The sequence below is a fragment of the Sinocyclocheilus rhinocerous genome, unplaced genomic scaffold, assembly GCF_001515625.1.
Source record: "Sinocyclocheilus rhinocerous isolate Xijiao unplaced genomic scaffold, SAMN03320098_v1.1 scaffold1767, whole genome shotgun sequence".
NCBI lineage: Eukaryota > Metazoa > Chordata > Actinopteri > Cypriniformes > Cyprinidae > Sinocyclocheilus > Sinocyclocheilus rhinocerous.
The window spans coordinates 83,732-103,209 of record NW_015646318.1 but is presented as its reverse complement, the minus strand read 5'-3'; the positions used below and the strand labels follow the sequence as shown (position 1 = coordinate 103,209).

Genomic DNA, 19,478 nt, shown 5'->3' with positions numbered 1-19,478 from the left:
ATTCTTCTATATAGGTATGCCTATACACAAGCTGCTCTAATACTGTTGCTTCTGTCTGACAGTGTGGACCCACCAGTGGCTGTGAAATGGACTGTGAAGCCAACAGTGATGTAAGAGACTCTTAATGCACTCAGATCAGTCAATACTGAGATCTATAGCACACATCCATACATTCACATCCATCCCTCTTTTCAGAATTTGTCGATTGATCTAGTGATTTTCCATTAAAATGACTGATTAATGACGTGATGCGTTTACTTAAAGCCATCCGTCTTTCTTCGCAGGACTTGCTTTGCTATCTGATAGATGACGGCGGCTTCCTCGTCATGTCCAATCAGAAAGACTACTTGAATAAGGTCAGGATGTTCAACAGGAAAACAGTGATGTGAAAACAGACCGTTTTTGCTGTTGTTTTTCACGCTATGCTCTTCCTCTTCTGTCTGTAGATCGGGATGTTCTTCGGCGAGGTCGATGCCACCCTCTTTTACGCCCTCTATAACAACTCCTTCTACAAACGCAAGCAGTCTTACGACTATCAGTCGGTGTGTGACCCGGTACCCAGCAGCAACACAGGGGCCGCCCCGCGAAGAGTGTTTGTGGTACGAGTAATGCCTACGCTTACATGCATCCTAATAATACGATTTGAATCTCAATCGGCTGGTATTGATTTTAAACGATACGTTAAATATGAAAATATTAGCTATGTTAAACTTTTAACCCTGACTACTATTGTAATTGAATTCATAAACACTTTTCGCACATGTGCAGTGCCAGGGTTTCTGCAGTTTTTCTGAAGCTAAATTTAAGACCAAGTAAAGAAAATATAGGGAATTAATTAAAGGAAACGCAATACGTCAATATGTAAATCTAAATGTCTTTACTTGCTAAATATTTGCTAAAAAGCTTTTCCAGCATATTTTGGATATCAGCTATTCTTATGCACTGTGCATGTGCATGCACTTATGTTTTGCTTGTGATGGATATAATGCACATGCAATTAATATTTGAATCATTGCATATAAACAATACATTCGAAATCTGCAATTGGATTGGTTTACACAATGCTGTGTTATTGTTAAGTAAAATTACAACTATTAAAAGTCATTTTCATTCACTGAAATAAAGCTGAAATATATATTTGGAAAAACAAACTTAAACTGAACATTCTGGATGAGCAATTAACTGAAGTAAAATAAGTAAAAATTACTCAAATTGAAACTGAAATAAAAAAAATTGAAACTAAATAGAACTAAAAAACTAATTAAAATGACAAAACGCACAATGAAATTACTTTAACTAAAATTAATAATAGTAATAATTATTTTTTATAATAAAAAGTAATTCAAAATATTAATAATTACTATAATAGTATATAAATAATACTAAAATAACTGACTGAATTGGATTGAGGGATGAATAAATGGAAAGATGATAAAGAGATGTGTGTATTTGGACGGATGATGAACTGTGGCATGATCATTGTCATGTGTTTCCTCTCAGCCTACTATTGCTGATGTGTTAAATGTTGCCTGGTGGACGTCAGCAGCTGCCTGGTGAGTCAATTATAATGACTGAGCTCAATGATGTAGTAGCTTTTAAACATGTGCAGACATCATGTGCTCACACTCAGGAGTGTGTGTGTGTGTGTGTGTGTGTGTGTGTGTGTTGTCCTCTATAGGTCACTGCTGCAGCAGATGCTGTATGGGTTTGCCTATCAGAGCTGGTTCATGACAGGTGTGTGACGTTTACTTCGATTTTAAAAGGTCATTGTTTAAGTAAATCAATAAGAAGACTAATTTAACGTGTGTGTGTGTGTGTGTGTGAATGCAGATGAGGTGGATGCTGAAGGACTGGAGTCTAGAGCGACCAGCTGTGTGACGGTACAGACACAGTTTTACTTCAGTAACATCAGCAGCTCCTACAACATACTGCAGGACTGTGACAACTGCTCCAGGTCAGACCCACGGCAGTCATGCAGGCAGTATACATCACATATATACAGACTACAGGCTGTTTTTAATAATAATGTGTCTGTTTTACAGGTTAATTCATGCTAGGAGAATAAACAACACCAACCTGCTGTTTGTGGTGGCTGAAAAACTGTCCTGCGACTCCTGTGAAATAGAGAAACTGTCTCAGGTGGAGACAGAATGTATCCTTTGCCATAAACATGCATTTCTTGCATAGGTTTTAATTTGATGCAATGTACACTGCTGTTCAAAGGTTTGGGGATGGATGCATTTATTTGATCAAAAATACAAAACAACTTAAATGTGTACTAATATAATAACTGTTTTCTATTGTAATATATGTTAAAATGTAATTGATTGCTGTGATCAAAGCTGAATTTTCAGCATCATTACTCCAGTCTTCAATGTCACATGATCTTCAGAAATCCTTCTAATATGCTGATTTGATGCTCAAGCAACATTTCTTTTTATCAGTGTTTAAAACAGTTGTGCTGCTTCATATTTTTTGTATAAACTGTGATAAATTGTTTTTTTAGGATTTATTGATGAATAGAAAGTTCAAAAGAACAGCGTTTATTTGCAATAGGAACATTCTGTAACAATATAAATGTCTTCACTGTCACTTTCGATCAAAGTAATGCCTTCTTCCTGAACAAACATATAAGACATAAAAAACGTGCTAACCCCAAATTTGCTAAAAAGATGTTCCTTAACGCCCTCTGTTTCTCAGATAAAGAAACGAATACATGCGAGACAATAGCCACAGCCCGGTATAGAAAAGGAACCACGAACTGTTTCGACTACAGTGTTTTAGTAAGTACACATGCACATTTCCACTTGTTTATTCAAAGAAATATTCCAGAATATTTACAATTGAATGTCTATGGATGGCATAATGAGCTCTGTAAACTCCGCCCACAAGAATAACATCAGTAATGCATAACCACGACGTATATTTTTGACTGAAGAATAATTAGACTTAGAATAAGTGCCTAAACAAATACGAGTTTCACAATTCTGCATTTAAACACATCAGAACATTAATAGCGCATTAATAAACCAAAGCGCACGTTTCTCTGTCTTCCTTACAGGAGAACACATCAGACTGTGGGCGGGGTCACTCGTTCCGTCCCTCCCTCCTCACCTTACTCCTCCTCCAGCTCCTCCTCCTGTGTGTTCTGGCCCGCCCCTCTGTTTAACTCCATCCTCCTGTCCTCCTCTCCCTCCTTCTCGTCGCCTTAATTTCTCCTTTATCTCCCCATTGCTCTAGTCATAGGTAATATAAAGGGACTTCCTCCTGCCCTTATACGGAAGCCCAGTCGTACTGCTTCATCCACTTAGCTTCACAGGTTGTTGCTTAGTGACCGTTGCAGAACTTTGTCGTCTCCTGCCAATCAAGAGCATTTGTGGGAGGAGCTTAAAGTGTCTTTACGAAAACAGGAAGCTAGCGATGTGAACACCGACGGCCATCTTGGACCAACGAAGAAATGGTGGAAACTGACACAGACTGTTCCCTCCTGCCCTTGCGGCCGAAAGGGGGTCGGGTTTCGTTTGACTCCACCTCTAAAGGGGAAAGGTCATCCTCATCTTCATCCTGTAACCCGTGTCGCGAGGCTACGGGGCGTTCTGACGCCATCTAGCTTCCGGTAATAAGAAAATAACCGAATAAGAGCAGAACTTTAAGCGATTCCCAAAAAATATCAATAACAACATGTGAGTATTAAAATCATGCCTCCATATATTAGGGTATTTAACGAGAAAGAGAAGACGATAGATGATATTTATTCAATTATCTTTTGTTTATTTATGCACTATATCTACTTCTTGCCAAAATGAGACTTGTTGTGTGGTCAAATTTTTCTAGCCAAATTAGGAGGTAAGAAAACCACAGAAAAAGAAAGTAGAGAAATTAAAGAGGTATCACACCATTCCTTCATCAGTCACAAGGGCTTCATAGAATTATTATTTCTATTTATATCACAACCCTGATCCGATTAGGTTAGGCTTTTTATTTGTGTTTATTATTTTTATCACAAGGTAAACTATATTAATGCCTCAGTAATATAATATTTGCAGCTAATATGTAATAGCATGTGTGCATTTTTAAAGGACTAGTTCACCTAAAAAAGTGTAATTTTATCATTCATTTATTTATTCCAAACCCATATGCTGTTAGTTTTTCACCAAATGAGAATTTTTTTTAAGAATCAGGTTAGTGACCATGATTTCCAGCTCAAAAAAAAAAAGTTCCATAAAAGTCCCACAAAAGCAATCTGTATTAGGTTTTCTAAAGTCATATGATAGTTTACACCAAAAGCTATTGTATGGCTTCGGAAGACTTGGAATATCGCATATAAATCATATGGACTACTTTTATTTCTCTTTTGGAGCATGAGGGGTCACTGTGAAGTGTTATTGAATGGAACATATTTAGGTGAACTGTTCCTTTAAATAAGATGAGATGTGATAATGAAGAGATTTTTGATGGATTTAAATGCAGTTTGAGTGTTTTTAGCGATGATATCTGTTTGCAGTCTCTGTAATTCTGTGCTGTACAGTTTTTCACAATCTCAGAGTGTCAATCATATATTGCATCTGATCACATCACAACACATGCTGTTTGTTTGCGCCATTATTTGCACTGATGGACTTGTCTGTGAATAGTAATAGTAACCATGATCCTAGTCAATATGATCATTCATGTAGAAGAGAAATGTTTTATTTTTCATATATACATAAGGGCCAAAACATATCTACTGTAGATATGTAGGCTGGATTAAATGTTCGATAATGCGTTGATGCAATTCAAGCATTTGCATCTGCTTGCATACTTGAGTATGTTTCAGGCCTCGGTATCAGTCATGACATTATATCTTATGTTGAAATGTTAATAATGCGATGAAACTTAAGCAAAATCCCTTGTTTTGGGCCCTGCATCGACCTTGTTTTAGCTGTGCCTTGATGCACTTTTATATTGGACAGCTTCGCTATCAGTCAGTTTAGTGCAGTAAAAGTCTTTCATGGGCCTTAAAACTCACAGGTTGTGTTCGACATAGAATACTATCATACTGCATACTATATTCTTCATACTATTTTTAAAAAAAAATACTCATTAATATTCACTAATGAACATTTTTGTGCTTTGTTCTGGTCACATCAATACAATATTTACCATGTTTAGCCTCGGCCAATTAAGAAAAATGGTTATTTTACCAAAGTTTGTGTAAAAATGTCTGGTTAAATAATCAAGTCAAGAGTGAAATAGTAGATAATCACAGTTGATATTGCTTCCGGTCATTCATCACATTGGAAATGGCAGGTCAAGTTGAGTGCATTGCATTGTGGGATACTGTATTCAGTATTGCATGTATTGTAATGCATATTATGACAAATGTAGTTGCTCATCAAGTATTCTATACATCTGGAAAACCTGCATACTATGTGCAATGTGCATACAGTATGGTTAGTATGCTATTCTGAACACAGCCAGTGCCTCCAAACATAGTCACCTGACTGATATAAGGGAATGCAATTTATTTTTTACATTTAGAGTATTATTGAGCTGCAGTGTTTGCCATAACCTTCAGTTATGACAAGCACCTTATGCATTTATTTAGTCAACAAACGGAGCTAAATCTGAACCTCTGACTGATTCTCAGTTGCACGTTTGGCATTTTAGTCACCATCACCTTCAGTGCTCCTTTAAAGCTCCCTGGCAAGACTTTTTAAAAACGGCCCCTCGTTTTTAGGATTGTCTTTGTAAGAGCTTCTCACGCATTCAGTCCTAGTTGCTACTGAGTTTTGGTAAAGTAGGTGTTGGGTTTGAACTGACTGCTCTAACCTCAGTCCATCTCTGGCTTCACAATCTGGGAATGGCTTTACTGCTGTAGTTTATTTGTCCGGTAAATAGAGCGAGTTTATTTGAGGTTTGCTGATGGTTGAGGAGTTGAATCTGTGTTTGCCGTTATGTGAAATAACTGAAAATAGATGATCTTATGAGAAGTATTTTGAGAGTATTGTCAGTTGTTGGTGTTGAAGGAATGATCTGTGTCAAACGAATGTTACATATCTGTCTGTCTTGAGGCAAAATCTATTAAAGCCTGTTTTAGACGCCTGTGCCGTTTTAAAAGACATCACTTAACATGTTAAACATTCCCTCTATCTGTCTGTTTAAAAGAGTTAGTTCACCCGAAATGTATCATTAATTCACCCTCATGTCATTCCAGACCTGTATGACATTCTTTCATCTGTAGGAAACAAATGTATGGAAAGGACATCTCCATTTGTTTTATGAATGAAAGAAACTCATACAACACACGGGTAGAGTAAATGAGAATTCATTTTGGGTGAACTATTATTTATTTTCTGTCAGGATGTCATGTATTTTATACTCGCCTTATTTGAGAGGTGAACATGCATGTGTGATGCTAGTGGACACGAAAATCTTACGCCACTTGGTTTGTTTGTCATCCACCTTCAGAACTAATTGGTTATAGAGAAAATTTAAATATATATGTTAAGCTTCATTCAGTGGACTGTACATATCACTAATATTTGAACTTGAATGCAATCCTCATCCTGACACTATCACATATGACTCCTGTTTATAACCCAGAATCCATCTACAGTATGAATATATATTTTAGACCCCACTGAGACATAGAAATGGAAAAACCCAATTTCTGAAATATAAATGCAAGGTCATATGTGGTACTGTAATAAGACAAAAAACAAACAAACAAAAAAATAGTTTTAAAAAGACTGTTTAAGCTTCAGTGTGATGTGCGAAGTTTAAGGGGATAAGTCACCCAAAAATAAAATATCATTTACTTACCCTCAAGTTTTTCCAAACCCAATAATAGGCAAAATATAAGTGTTTTCATATAAACCATAAAAATATAGCAACCGGGGGATTTCAAGCTCTTAAAAGGACATAAATGCTCAAAAAAAATATCATAAAGCTTGTCCATATGTCTTGTGAACTATATTACAAATCACTGAGAAGAATTTAAGTTATTCATAAAAAAATGGTTCGTAATGACATGAGAGTGAGTAAATGATGACATAATCTTAATTTCTGGGTGAACTATCCCTCTAACTCACAATTTTAATGTTGAAACATGTTAAATGGCTAATGTGTACCTCTTTCTTTGCCTGATTATGGAAACAATCTGCAATTTTATTTCATATCAGGGCAAAGAGCGCTCCGAAAAGTGGAAATATGCCTTGTTCTTTATTCTGGTGAGTTGTTTTAAAACTTTGCCACACTTTTTTTTTTTTTTTAATTCTTGTATTTTATTTTGGGGGGAAAAGTGTGTAATTGTCTTAAAAATGGAACACTGTCGATGTACAGGGGCACTGAACTGCCCTAATTAGGGAAACGCATTTTGGCAAGACACTGCGATTAAATGATCATGAATGTGTCGGTCTTGTGTCCCAATTCCAAGTACACTGTGGAACAAAAGTCCTTGTTTTTAAGTGGTCTGAAAGATTTGCTTTTGCCAAAAAATAAAAGAGAAAAAAATAGTATTCAAAAAGAAAAGCTAAAAAGAGGAAGCAGCTTGCGCACAGGGAGGGGCCTGATGTATAACCCACCCACTGGGAGGAGTCATTAGCTCAGACCCTCCCTAGCCCCTCCCCCTCCAAAGCAACATCATTGTAGGCGCGTTTCCATCAGTGAGACGTGTGTATGTGATTACGTAGTCTTTAGTCTGGTGCTCCGTGACAAATGTGTACAAAAAAATATATATTTAAAAAAAACATACAAAGGAAAAACTGAATTTAACATGAGTGAGGTTTTAAAATGTATTAACGATTAAAAAAAAAATAGAAACAGTACTGCTGATAATACTCATGAGTTGAGGTCTGAAATCATGGTGAGCGTTTTTCTTTCGTTGGTTTATTGGATTGTGTGTTGGGGGCTCAGTGCCTCGTCTCTGGGTCCATGTTGCTCCATTTTTTTGTACAGACAACTAAAAAAAGAAAATTTGTAAAATATTGTGTCTGTGACTCCTTGTAAAATATTTTCAAATTGTTTATTACAGAGAATCAGTTATTAAATAATGTTCATATTTTTCACTTCAGTGCATTGTGTAGTGGTTATTTTTCTGATGCAATCAACACGTTATAGAGGCTCATTAAAGATGCATAAACACGTAAATGTGATTCGAAGTCATTGGTCCCTATTTTCACACGTGTAGCATCATAATACTGTATTATATTATTAAAACGTTCTTAAAGTATATTCAATGATTCATTTTTAAATTGCAGTTTCTATTTATCTCTTTTGAAAGCAAAAAATTACTATGATAAAGCTAAATAATAAAAAAGTTGGGAAAAAATACACTATATTGTCAAAGGTATATTGAGAGGCAGCATAAAAAAAAATCATGAGAATATTGCATCCATTTCTGAATTAAGAAAGAAAATTCAAGATTTACTCCCTTTTATACATGATTTGTGTTACTGATTTTGAACAATTATTCCTTCTACACAATTTGAAAAAATGGCTCTATTGGTAAGAAACACCAATTTTTCACAGTCTAATCAGTTCCCAATGGATAAAATCAAGTCCCACCCTGTGATTTTCTCATTGACTATCCTCTTTCACTCAGATGTAGATAAATTGGGTTGCAAACAGCATTTCATGTAAACTTTGGGTCTTGAAAATGAAAAGCATTGCAAATAATAGCACAAAAAGCCAATTAATGCAGAGTTGCATAGAAAAAAGCTAGTGTTTTTGACATGATCAGATAAGTATGGAATTAAACGTACTTCATATTGATCACTTATGTCATTAATGTTTAGATTAGTACACTTTTACACTGTTTTTAACACGATCACAACAGCTGTAGGAAGTCCAGGACTGCCTTATGCCAGGTCTCTGGATCATCGAGATAACAAGGATGCCCCGCCCCCTTCATTACCACCACTTTGTGATTGGGCAGATTCTTCAGGTTGCTTAGCGACGCTTCCCCGAGCTGAGTGTCCTGGTCTCCATAAACTATAAGAGCTGGAGTCTGTACAGGTACATCAGGATGAGCATCACTCATTTTTAGCACATTTTATAATAGATGGGTGTGTGTTTCTGTTTGTTCTCTGACGGACTCATTCCTGTCTCACCTGCACGCTGCTGTACTGCTCTGCTGTGAACTTCTCTGTGCAGATGGGAGCTACAGGGATGTAGGCCTTGACCTGCTCGGAGTGCTGGAAGAGGAACGGCAGCGAGTACATGCCGCTGAGAGACGGGCTGATGATCACCACGGGGCCGGTCTGCAGAGCCTCACACACCTGTCTGAGGAACACACCTGGAGCCGGCTGACCCACTGGAGCCGGGGCCGGAGCCGCCTTAGACTGACCCAAACCTGAGGGAGCAACGGCACGGACACAAACAAGCGGGTTTAGAAGGAAATCTGTTTTAGTGAAAGATAGGGAAAGTTCTCGTATTGTGCTGGTCCAAGTTATGAGCTTATGTATTGTGCCAAGATTGCAGTTAATGTTTGCCAGTGTGTTAAGAGTTGCTGAAATGGAACTATATAGTAGAAGATTTTTTTTTTTTAATACTTTAATATAAAGGCTGTTAAATATCATCATATTATCATAATTATTTATAATGGGTAAATTTAATTATAATAAATCTGTTATTTTACCATATTAACAATATGAATGAATAAAATAGTAATATATTAAAATACTAACAAAAAGTACTATGGTATTACAACAGGTTTTGACATGGTAAATTTATGGTAATTTTGGTAAAAACAAAATTAAAATATATAGCATTTTATTTTACATATGGAATAGTACAATAAACTATATTTTATATAGTTTTAAATATAATATTCTACATATTAAAGGCTATTAAATGTTATAATTTTTTATAATTAAATATAATAGTACAATAAAGTAAGCTAAATGTTCTACAATATTAACAGCATAAAATAATTATATATTAATATATTTCAAATTAACAAACGGTACCTTGAAGTTTCCACGGTTTTGGACCATTTTCGCCGCATGTCGTTTTTTATCAAATACATTTAATGCTTTAGAGCACTTTAAAGTGTCCATATTAAAGACTAATAAATGTTATCTTATTTATTTATAATAGTTCAATGTAATTATAATGATATGAACTAAATTGAATAAATAGCGATATTAACGATAAATATAATACATTTTAAAATGACCAAAAGTATGGTTTTTGGCATCATACAAAAGAGTCTGGCTATATTCCATGCATGGTAATAATATGGATGTATGTAAATACCATGACACGTAATTATCCAGTACTATGGCATTTTTTAAAGTACCATAGTATTACCATCTAATATGCACTCTGTAGCATGGTATGAGCGCAGTGTTTCTGAAGCACACCTGGCAGGTCGATGGCCACAGCTCGGTAACCCGCGGCAGCTAAACTCTTCAGAGTCCCGATCCTCAGCCAGTTTTCAGACGAGAACCGGATCCCGTGCAGCAGCAACACGCAGAGTCTGGCACCGCTCGACGGAAGCGCCTGTCGGTAGAACAGCGGCAGATCTCCGCAGATCTCCACCAGAACCGAGCCTTCAGACATCTCAACCGAAGACATGATGATACCAAACCTCTGGAGAAACACACAGGAGCAAAGTTCAAGAGCAAAACACGTTCGCGTTGATTTCTGCAGAGACATATAGAAAGTAGCTAAAGTTAGAATACGTTACAATATAAAGTAGCCTATTCCACCAATTTATTTAGTTAAAGTTTAATCATTCACCTATGAACCGGAGAATGACAGTCAGATATTTTTGTACCAGAGTAAACTGCTGCAGAGGTTTGAATACCGGAAGATTCTGTCAGTTTTACCAGAGAGACACACTGACCTCTAGCGGCTCTGACAACAATTACAACCTCCATAAACGCTCCACAAAACATCTTCCTCACTCACTGCCTGGTTGCTCGGCATTGCTTAGTCACCTAGCGTATTTTAACCAGCTTTTATGCTAACTATTAATTCATAATTAATTTATTCTCGAATGACTGAATTGCAAGCAGCTTTTAAAATCATTGTGCTGTTACTTAATTAAAACGATCTTAACATTTCATACATTAGCCTACAATTGTTTTTTTTTATTATTATTATTTTAAATATGTTCGATTTTTAATTACGATAAATTGCTCATATGTAGCTTTTCACATGTTTCCCATTTGTATGGAGATTGAAATGTAAAACGCTATTTAGCTAGCTAGGCCTACTTGTTGCGAATACTGATTTGACACCTGGGTTGAGAATCGGTTTCTGATCACTTCTGAATGGAGCGATTCCGTCGTAATTAATGAGCTTTGGGCTCATTTACACATGTTTAAGTGTGGTTTAGTCTTATATAATTGTGATCAGATCACCTACAACCTGTAATATCAGGTGTAAATGGGCCATTGTGTCAAAAAGCTCTCTTACATTTGTAAACAAATCTTTTAATTGAACGAATCGTTCTCGTTCACTGCCGTCATATTTTTCATTCACTCAATCATTCAAGTCGATAATAATTTACTGTCATCATCTATTCAAGGCAAGCTACGATTGATTGGTTGATTGATTGGTTGCAGAGCCGATCCTCCCAATACGCTAAATACGCAAGCTGTGTAGGGCCCCCGAAACACCAGGGGGCCCCTTGCTCTCAAAGATTATTTAATTTTAGTTTAGTTTTTTAATTTGGCCAGCGGTTATGAAAACATGAATGATCATTTCTTTTAATGTGGTGCGTTGTCGCTCTTTCTACGCAAAAATCAGTTAAATCGTGTAATGTGAATGTCCTACAGTCTTGCTCGAGATTAAAAACGAGTTGAAAGCGTACCGAGCCGCGGAAGAGACACTGTTTCTCAAGCGCTTTCCGCAAGCGCGATACGAGACGGAGTGAGACACGGACAAATGTGTTTCATTCATTCGTTCATACGCCGACACAGTTTTCCGTATAGGGCCCCCAGAAGTCTAGGATCGGCACTGGTTGATTGATTGATTATGTTTGATTATGTTTAATAAAAGCCGTACTCTTGGAAAAATGATCGGAATTAAGGTAGGCTTTGTTGTAGGAGTTCTAAGGAAAATGACTTTTTGGTTTTGGTCGTGAAAGACTCGAAACGAATCGATTTAATGACTCACTCGTGAATTAGCCTTTTTAATGACTTACTCAAAAACAGTCAGTTGTTTTTGACATAAATGGAGAAATCCTATTTTTATTATATATTATTTATTATCCTATTTTTATTAACAATAGGATGATATTGAGCGAATTCCAAACGGCTTTTTCGCGCCCTTGAAGGGCACTTCCGGAAGGGGACGCCATTTGTAGGGACGTTCCAAACGAAAGTGAACAACTGAATCCCTTCACGAAGGGCCCTTCCAGAAGTCCGTTAGGGAAGGGAACATGCGATGGTCACTTCACGGAAGTGATTTCCGCTTGTGATCATGTGATCTTCGGTTAGGAGATCTTACGATGCTTTTTAAAGCAAAGTTGGGACAATATTTGAATAAAATAATAATAAGAAGAAGAATAAATATTTATTTGCAACAACTGATGGAGTGCTGAATGCTGCACGCACGCGCTGCGTTGTCAAGGTAACGTTTGGTTAGCCATTCCCTTCGTCAAGGGAGTTCCAAATGCCCTGCACCCTTCAAAGAACATACTTCAAGGGCTCTGCCCTTCGAAGGGAGTAGGGCACAGGGATGCTCACTTCCGTTTGAAATTTATGTAATAAAAAGTAGGCTAGTTATTTATTAGTAGTAGTAATAGGAGTATTTAATTAACAAATAATGAACAAGTAATTTATTATTACCTCAAATTGTAAGTTATTAATAATAATAGGCTTTGTTATTATTATTGTTATATTCTTATTAGTTTGTTTTTGGCATATGTTTGAGGTTAAGAGTTGTTTACTTTAGCCAAATTTATTGGGAAATGTCCTGTTCTATCAGGTCATCTGAGGAGTAAACACACACACACACACACCACCCCCTTCATCAATTCTTCCAGTCGAAAAGAATCAAAGTCCTCAGATGAGCTCTGCTGTTGGAGTAAAGCAGCTCTTATACCATGATTCCACTCTTCTTTCTCACAGCTCTGCTGCTCTGGCCTGGCACAGTTCATGGTGAGATCAATACTCTCATAATTAATGAGTTCTTATTTCACATGAAGTATTTTGATACATATATTGTTGTGTTTTAAGGTGAATTGTTTTTAGACAGCCTAATTGATTAGGCTCCCAAACAGCCAGCAAACCTATGTTACTCCATTCTGCTCAAACACCACAATACTATAATAAAACTATGGTTAGTATTATCCAACACTGTCATAAAACAAAATTACAGACAGAATATGAAAGTTTCCTAATCTTTAAGATCTTATAATAATATAAATATTATTTTACAACTACGGTGATATTTTGGCTGAAACTATGGTTGCCATATGGTATGTTTTTAAAGAACAGACCGAGCTATATAAAGAAAGTTCAAAATAAAAATGAGCTAGAAAGATTTATTGCAGCGGTTTTCTTGATATTTGAGTAACTCTTACAAACATTCCATGTGGAAAACATGGAATTACCATGTTAAATATCAGTTGCTATTGGACTCGCACCGTATTCTTGTCACATTTTATGTTATTAATGGCCCTTTTTCATCATGCGTACAGGCACATATTCATATAGATGTTTAATGAATTTAAACATAAGCATGTGTGTACAGCTGTGGACTGCTTTCTGTGCCAGTTTCTGTGTACTGTGTAGTTATTTGGGCATCATTTCATGATCATGCCATGCCACTGGGAATATTGTGGAACAGATGTAGTTTACAGATCCAAAGGTCATGTGTGTTTAAGCCCCTCTAAGGACACACACACACACACACAAGGAACGTTACAACATTTAAACCGGCACAAAAAGTTTGCTATTCACTAACAACATGCCAAAAAAGGTAACTTTTTTTTATTTTTTATACATGGTACTGTGGGATGTTTTGAACATGCACTGTAAACATTTTTCATGTCATTGTTTTCATCTAATAACTTCTGTCACAAAAAAACTCCTGTCATTTCTGTTTGGTTTTGGGTGTTTCAACTTGATTTTCTTTATTACTAAATAAATCCAAAGTGGTCAAATGACTAGTGCATCTTTCTGATGTGTGTTTTCACAGCATTTCGCAGCGCACTGAATGATTTCCAGCGATCCGAGGGGAGAGAGCTGGTCCTGAAATCCTGGAACGTCAACCGTCTGACTGAATTTCCGGGAATCACTTTGGAGGATTGTGCTAAACGCTGCACAGAGAGTCCAGAATGCAGGTCTCATATCCCCACTTCCCTGTCCCAGCATGCGCTGCATGTATCAGCTTTACACCCAAAATGCAATTCTCTTTGTGGTTGAATGATTAAAAAGGCATAAGTTGCCTTTTTTTTTTACAAACAGTTTAATTTGTTTAGTACTAATTTCCTTATTTTGTCTGTAAATGTGAGTAAGAAGTGTACTTCAGCATATATACTTACAGAAATATAGGCTATTTAAATACTTTTAAATAATATAGTAAAGTGCAAACTAAATCTAATGTTTTCAGACCCTTAAATGCATGTTATTTATGATTAAATTAAAATATATTGTTTATTGTTATATTTGGTAAGAGTTTATTTTAAGGACCAATTCTCACTATTAACCAACATGCATATTACTAGCATATTGGCTGTTTATTATGCAATGTTTATTATTATTATGCAAGCCGAGAGAGAGATTGGTTGTTTATTAGTACATCTTAAGCACATATTAATGCCTTGTTCTGCATGAGCATATTTTATATCCCTTAATCCTAACCCATACCTAAACTTAACTGCCTTAATAACTATTAATAAGCTGCAAATTAATTTATTGAGGCAAAAATTGTCAATGATAGTTAGTTAATAGTAAGAATTGTACCTTAAAATTAAAATAAATAAACATTTATTTTAAATGCAATTAGTTAAACTTAGCTTTTTTTTTACTTTAATACATCTTTCTATGTAATTTTGTCATTACTGCTATTGTCTTTTGCAATTTTGTACATTTAAAATGTTAACTTTAAATCTAATATCAAATAACACACTACAGTTAAAATTACAATCAAATGTGCTTAAAATATTAGTCAACTCATTAAAATAAGTGTACTTCCTTAAAGCATGACAAAGTTTATTAAAACATAATGATTTAAAATGAGTTTTAAAGCAACACTTTTAATTTGGCATTATTACAAAGGTCACTTTTTAAAAAGTGCTTTAAGAAACAGTCATGAGATTGTCTGCTTTTAAGCACACTTAAATGGCCTTTTATTTCATTCATATTATCTGCAAGTCTTTTAAAAATACACTTTAAAATATATATTTTAAAGGGGTCATATGATGCTATTTAAAAGATCATTATTTTGTGTATTTGGTGTAACAGAATATGTTGACATGCTTTAATGTTCAAAAAACACATTCTTTTTCAAATACTGTACATTGTTGTAGGTCCTCTATGCCTCGTCTCTTTGGATTTGAGACTTTAGTCTTTGCAACTTTACAGATCTTCTTTATGCACCAAGAGCTTGTTGTAACACTCCAAAGAGAAAGGAAAACTTGAAATCGCATCATATGACCCCTTTAAGATTTACAGCACACTACAAGTCCACATTGAATACACTTAAGCATGTTTCTTTTTCATAAGGGAATAGAAAATGTATTTCTGATGTATTTTTGAACTTTCCAGAGCTTTTAATTATGAGTTTCGTCCATCTTTGGTGTGTAAACATCTGCCCTGGGTGGGCGACGGAGACAATGCAGACGTCAAGAGAAACGTGAACTGTGACCTTTATGAGATGAAAGGTGACAAACTGATTCTCAAAATGTTTTTCAGTAGATTTTGAAAGTGTTAGACAGTTTGAAAGATTATAAAATGTCATCAGCCATTAAAAACCCATATCGCCTAAGCATCACTTGATATAAGTGCCACATGTTAGTCACATGTTCATATTGTTCTCCTGTACTCAGTCTATGTAAGGAAGTGCATTGTGGGTAAAGGAGAAGACTATCGAGGGAAAGTGTCGACGACTAAGAGTGGACGAACATGTCAACAGTGGTGGTCCAAATTCCCTCATGATCACAGGTATGAGATCAGACATGGCATATAGTATGTTGCACAAAATTTATGTAAAATATCTGTATGTGAAGTATGTTTTTTAATTATTATTTAACTTTAACATAGCAATACTTACTAAATAATTTCCTTTGTATGGAGTCCTGTGTATTAAGAACGTAAACAGGGTCAGTTTCATATTGTCCAAATCCACTGTAGATGGTTAACAAAAGCAAATATATTAGCAGTTTTTTGTTAAACATGATGTGATTGCATTCAACATACCATTTAAATGTTTGGAATTGGTAAGATGTTTTTGAAGGAAGTCTCTTATGCTCACCCAGGCTGTACTGATTTGATCAGAAATGTCAGTAATATTGTGAAATATTATTATATTGTAATATATTTCAAAATGTATTTTATTCCTGTGATCAAAGCTGAGTTTTCAGCATCATTTCTCCAGTCTTCAGTGTCACGTGATCCTTCAGAAATCATTCTAATATGCTAATTTGCTTCTCAAGAAACATTTCTTATTGTTATCAATGTCGAAAACAGTTGTGCTGCTTCATATTTTTGTGGATTCTAATGCATTTTTTCAGGATCCTTTGAAGAATAGAAAGTTCAGATAAACAGCATTTATTTGAAAATGTCACTTTTGATCAATTTAATGCATCCTTGTTGAATAAACAGTAGTGTATTTATTTTACTCTAAGATCCTTTTAATGGCTGAATGTACAACTGCGATATTAGAAAGATGTCACCACTGTTTGGAATAGATGGACTCCGTCTGCTACTAATGGCCTGGAGCTCAACTATTGTCGTAATCCGGACGGCGACCGCATCGGACCCTGGTGTTACACCACTGACCCTGAACGCAGATATGAGAGCTGCGACATTCCCCAGTGCAAAGACGGTAGGACGGCCAGTTACACATGTTTGCACTGCAGTGGTCATAAGCGGTTTGTTCTGAGCAGATGTTTGTATGTTTCTCCATTAGAGGTGTGCATCACTTGTAATGGAGAAGACTACAGAGGTCAGGTGGATCACACAGTGAGCGGGAAAGAGTGTCAGAGATGGGACCAACAGTATCCGCATCAACACATCTACCAGCCAGAGAAGTAAATATGACATAACCATGTACCAAAGCACTGAAATCAGAATATAAGCGCAGTGGATATCAATATATCAGCGTTTCTGTATCTGCACTCAAATGCTGCAGAGGCAGTATGGCAATGAATTTTAATCATGTGGGGTTGCAGTGATTTTTAGCGGATGCTGATATAATAATGTAAAATAACTTCATATCTGATGTTTGTGCAACCAGGTATCCTGATAAAAGTTTGGATGATAATTATTGCCGTAACCCGGATGCGTCTCCGGTGCCGTGGTGCTACACCACTGACCCGACGATGGAGAGAGAGAGCTGTGATATACGCAAGTGCCGTGAGTATTTCTGCTCCTTACAACAAGGATATGATATTTCATTTCAGGGTATTTTAGATGTTTTTCTTGTATTTATTTTATTTTTTGTAATTGTATGACTTTTGTTATTCGCTTTGTTCTGGCCATGAAGATAGTCTTGCTGCTGACAAGGTGTAAAAAAATAACTAATTAATTAATTTTATGCTTTTATGAGCCTCTAAAATTAAATAGTCACTGGTAAAACAACCATACTATAATAAAATGTTATCAATACATATGTTGCTTGCATAAAAGTTTGTTTTTTGAGTACACAGCTATTTTTGAATGGTCTTCATGCATTATGCATTGAACAAAACATGCATTTTATAACCACTGTTATTTTAGTATAATTACTGTAGTAATATAATATTAATATTTTTGAATCAGTTTTTATTGTTATATATAATCTGGTTTAATTTTAATTTTAGTTAAAGTTTTTGTTTTGTGTGTTTGTCATTTCGAACAGTTCTTTTATGTTTGTAGAATCGCTATTACTTTTTATTTCAGTTTTAGTTTCATAGTTTTTGTTTAGCACAAGTTAAATTAAAATTAAGAAATGTTATTTTTGCAGTACATCTATTCCAGAGAGGCATTTCTGAAACATTATTTTAAAGTCAAAGATTATAGAGACACACAGCAGAGAGTAAACTGAAGAAAAACTTCCAAAAAGAACTTCTAAGTCAATTTATGATGCAATGTCAACTTTAAAATGCTCGCACAACACTAATAACCTTTAACAGTCATTTGCATTCTGTTAGCAGTGCATGAATTTCAATCTCCATGCAAATCGTTTGGATTATTATTCATTCATTCTGTTTAAAGGACACAGATCTTCATCTTCCTGGGGACATTGCTGTCATTTCCAATCGCGTCAGTGCTGTTCAAAAAGACAACTATATAATTGAAAGTCAGAAACTCGCATATGGTGTTCTGTTTGAGAGCACAACGTTAATAACAGTTTATTGCATTGGGTTCACAAGACAGACGACAATATTATTCTTTATGAATATGCAATGATTGATCCGTCAGGAGCTTGTATGACATTCACGCAGTTGAGTTTCAAAATATAAATGGTGCTGAAGTGGAGTTGCTGAAATCTATTATTTTCTGTCACTGACACATGATTGGACAATAAATTACTGCAAATTCTGTCCAATATACAGCCATATTTACAACTAGTTACATCTCTTCATGTGATAAAAATGATCAGTCAATGAGATGTCTTTAGTATCTCAAATGTTTCTCCTACATGAATTTCTTCCTCTTTAACTCACCTTCTTTCTTTTCCATCCTATAGCTGAGTCTCCCAAGCGCCGTTTTCGCTCCGGCTACACCACTAATTGTTTCCGGGGTCGTGGAGAAGATTACAGGGGCAAAGTCAACGAAACAACCTCTGGAATCCCCTGTCAGCGCTGGGACGCCCAGAAACCCCACGAACACCCTTTTTTCCCCAAAACCTACGAGTGCAAGTGAGTTAAAGGGGTCATATGATGCTATTTTAAAGATCATTATTTGGTGTATTTGGTGTAACAGAATATGTTGACATGCTTTAATGTTCAAAAAACACATTATTTTTCAAATACTGTACATTATTGTAGGTCCTCTATGCCCCGCCTCTCTCAAACACGTCGTTTTCAACAAAGCCCCCTCCTTTGACAAGCGCAGTCTGCTCTGATTGGCCAGCTGAACCAGTGCATTGTGATTGGCCGAACACCACAAGCACACGTCGTAAATGTAACGCCCCTTACCATAATCACGAGCTTCAGCTTTCAAAATAAATGTAAAGACAGTAAATAATGTCATTAGTTTTACCATCAGTTCAAGCACAAAAGGGGAACAGAGTCGCGTGACAGACACAGTGATGAAGCTGGTATGTGTTTGCAGTACACAAGCCACGGTTAAGACAGCGAATTCCACTGTGATGTGATCCTGTCTCTCTCTCAC

The 19,478-nt window shown here is 35.9% G+C and overlaps 3 protein-coding genes across 4 annotated transcripts in view; 2 read left to right on the top strand and 1 right to left on the bottom strand.

The window, feature by feature from the left end:
- The window catches only part of LOC107707259 (voltage-dependent calcium channel subunit alpha-2/delta-2-like), a 122,091-nt gene extending 117,973 nt beyond the window's left edge, over positions 1-4,118 (top strand). The window contains exons 27-35 of the mRNA XM_016511247.1: positions 63-110; positions 285-356; positions 447-599; positions 1,501-1,553; positions 1,679-1,734; positions 1,831-1,954; positions 2,043-2,152; positions 2,701-2,783; positions 3,062-4,118. Of these exons, the coding sequence (XP_016366733.1) occupies positions 63-110; positions 285-356; positions 447-599; positions 1,501-1,553; positions 1,679-1,734; positions 1,831-1,954; positions 2,043-2,152; positions 2,701-2,783; positions 3,062-3,169 (807 nt within the window). The 3' untranslated portion in view covers positions 3,170-4,118. The remainder of the gene's footprint in view (positions 1-62; positions 111-284; positions 357-446; positions 600-1,500; positions 1,554-1,678; positions 1,735-1,830; positions 1,955-2,042; positions 2,153-2,700; positions 2,784-3,061) is intronic.
- A 3,750-nt stretch (positions 4,119-7,868) lies between these two features.
- Positions 7,869-10,790, bottom strand: LOC107707266 (protein ABHD14B-like). Its single transcript, XM_016511260.1, has 4 exons — positions 10,726-10,790; positions 10,347-10,629; positions 9,093-9,334; positions 7,869-8,989 (listed from the first exon to the last, which is right to left on the bottom strand). The coding sequence occupies exons 2-4, from the start codon at positions 10,558-10,560 to the stop codon at positions 8,810-8,812; spliced, it is 636 nt and encodes a 211-aa protein (XP_016366746.1). The 5' UTR covers positions 10,561-10,629; positions 10,726-10,790; the 3' UTR covers positions 7,869-8,809.
- A 2,198-nt stretch (positions 10,791-12,988) lies between these two features.
- The window catches only part of LOC107707265 (hepatocyte growth factor-like protein), a 12,035-nt gene continuing 5,545 nt past the window's right edge, over positions 12,989-19,478 (top strand). For both annotated transcript variants that reach the window (XM_016511259.1, XM_016511258.1), the window contains exons 1-8: positions 12,989-13,094; positions 14,137-14,281; positions 15,708-15,823; positions 15,989-16,103; positions 16,850-16,986; positions 17,071-17,191; positions 17,398-17,516; positions 18,832-19,003. In XM_016511259.1, coding sequence (XP_016366745.1) covers positions 13,040-13,094; positions 14,137-14,281; positions 15,708-15,823; positions 15,989-16,103; positions 16,850-16,986; positions 17,071-17,191; positions 17,398-17,516; positions 18,832-19,003 — 980 coding nt within the window. In that variant the 5' untranslated portion in view covers positions 12,989-13,039. The remainder of the gene's footprint in view (positions 13,095-14,136; positions 14,282-15,707; positions 15,824-15,988; positions 16,104-16,849; positions 16,987-17,070; positions 17,192-17,397; positions 17,517-18,831; positions 19,004-19,478) is intronic.

What these genes read in the sequence shown, in the direction of transcription:
- LOC107707266 (XM_016511260.1), bottom strand. Translation starts at nt 10,560, where the DNA reads ATGTCTTCGGTTGAGATGTCTGAAGGCTCGGTTCTGGTGGAGATCTGC. An exon ending in TGTGGCCATCGACCTGCCAG is followed by an intron (nt 9,335 to 10,346) that starts GTGTGCTTCAGA and finishes TTGCTCCCTCAG; the next exon opens with GTTTGGGTCAGTCTAAGGCG. An exon ending in AGCAGTACAGCAGCGTGCAG is followed by an intron (nt 8,990 to 9,092) that starts GTGAGACAGGAA and finishes GTACCTGTACAG; the next exon opens with ACTCCAGCTCTTATAGTTTA.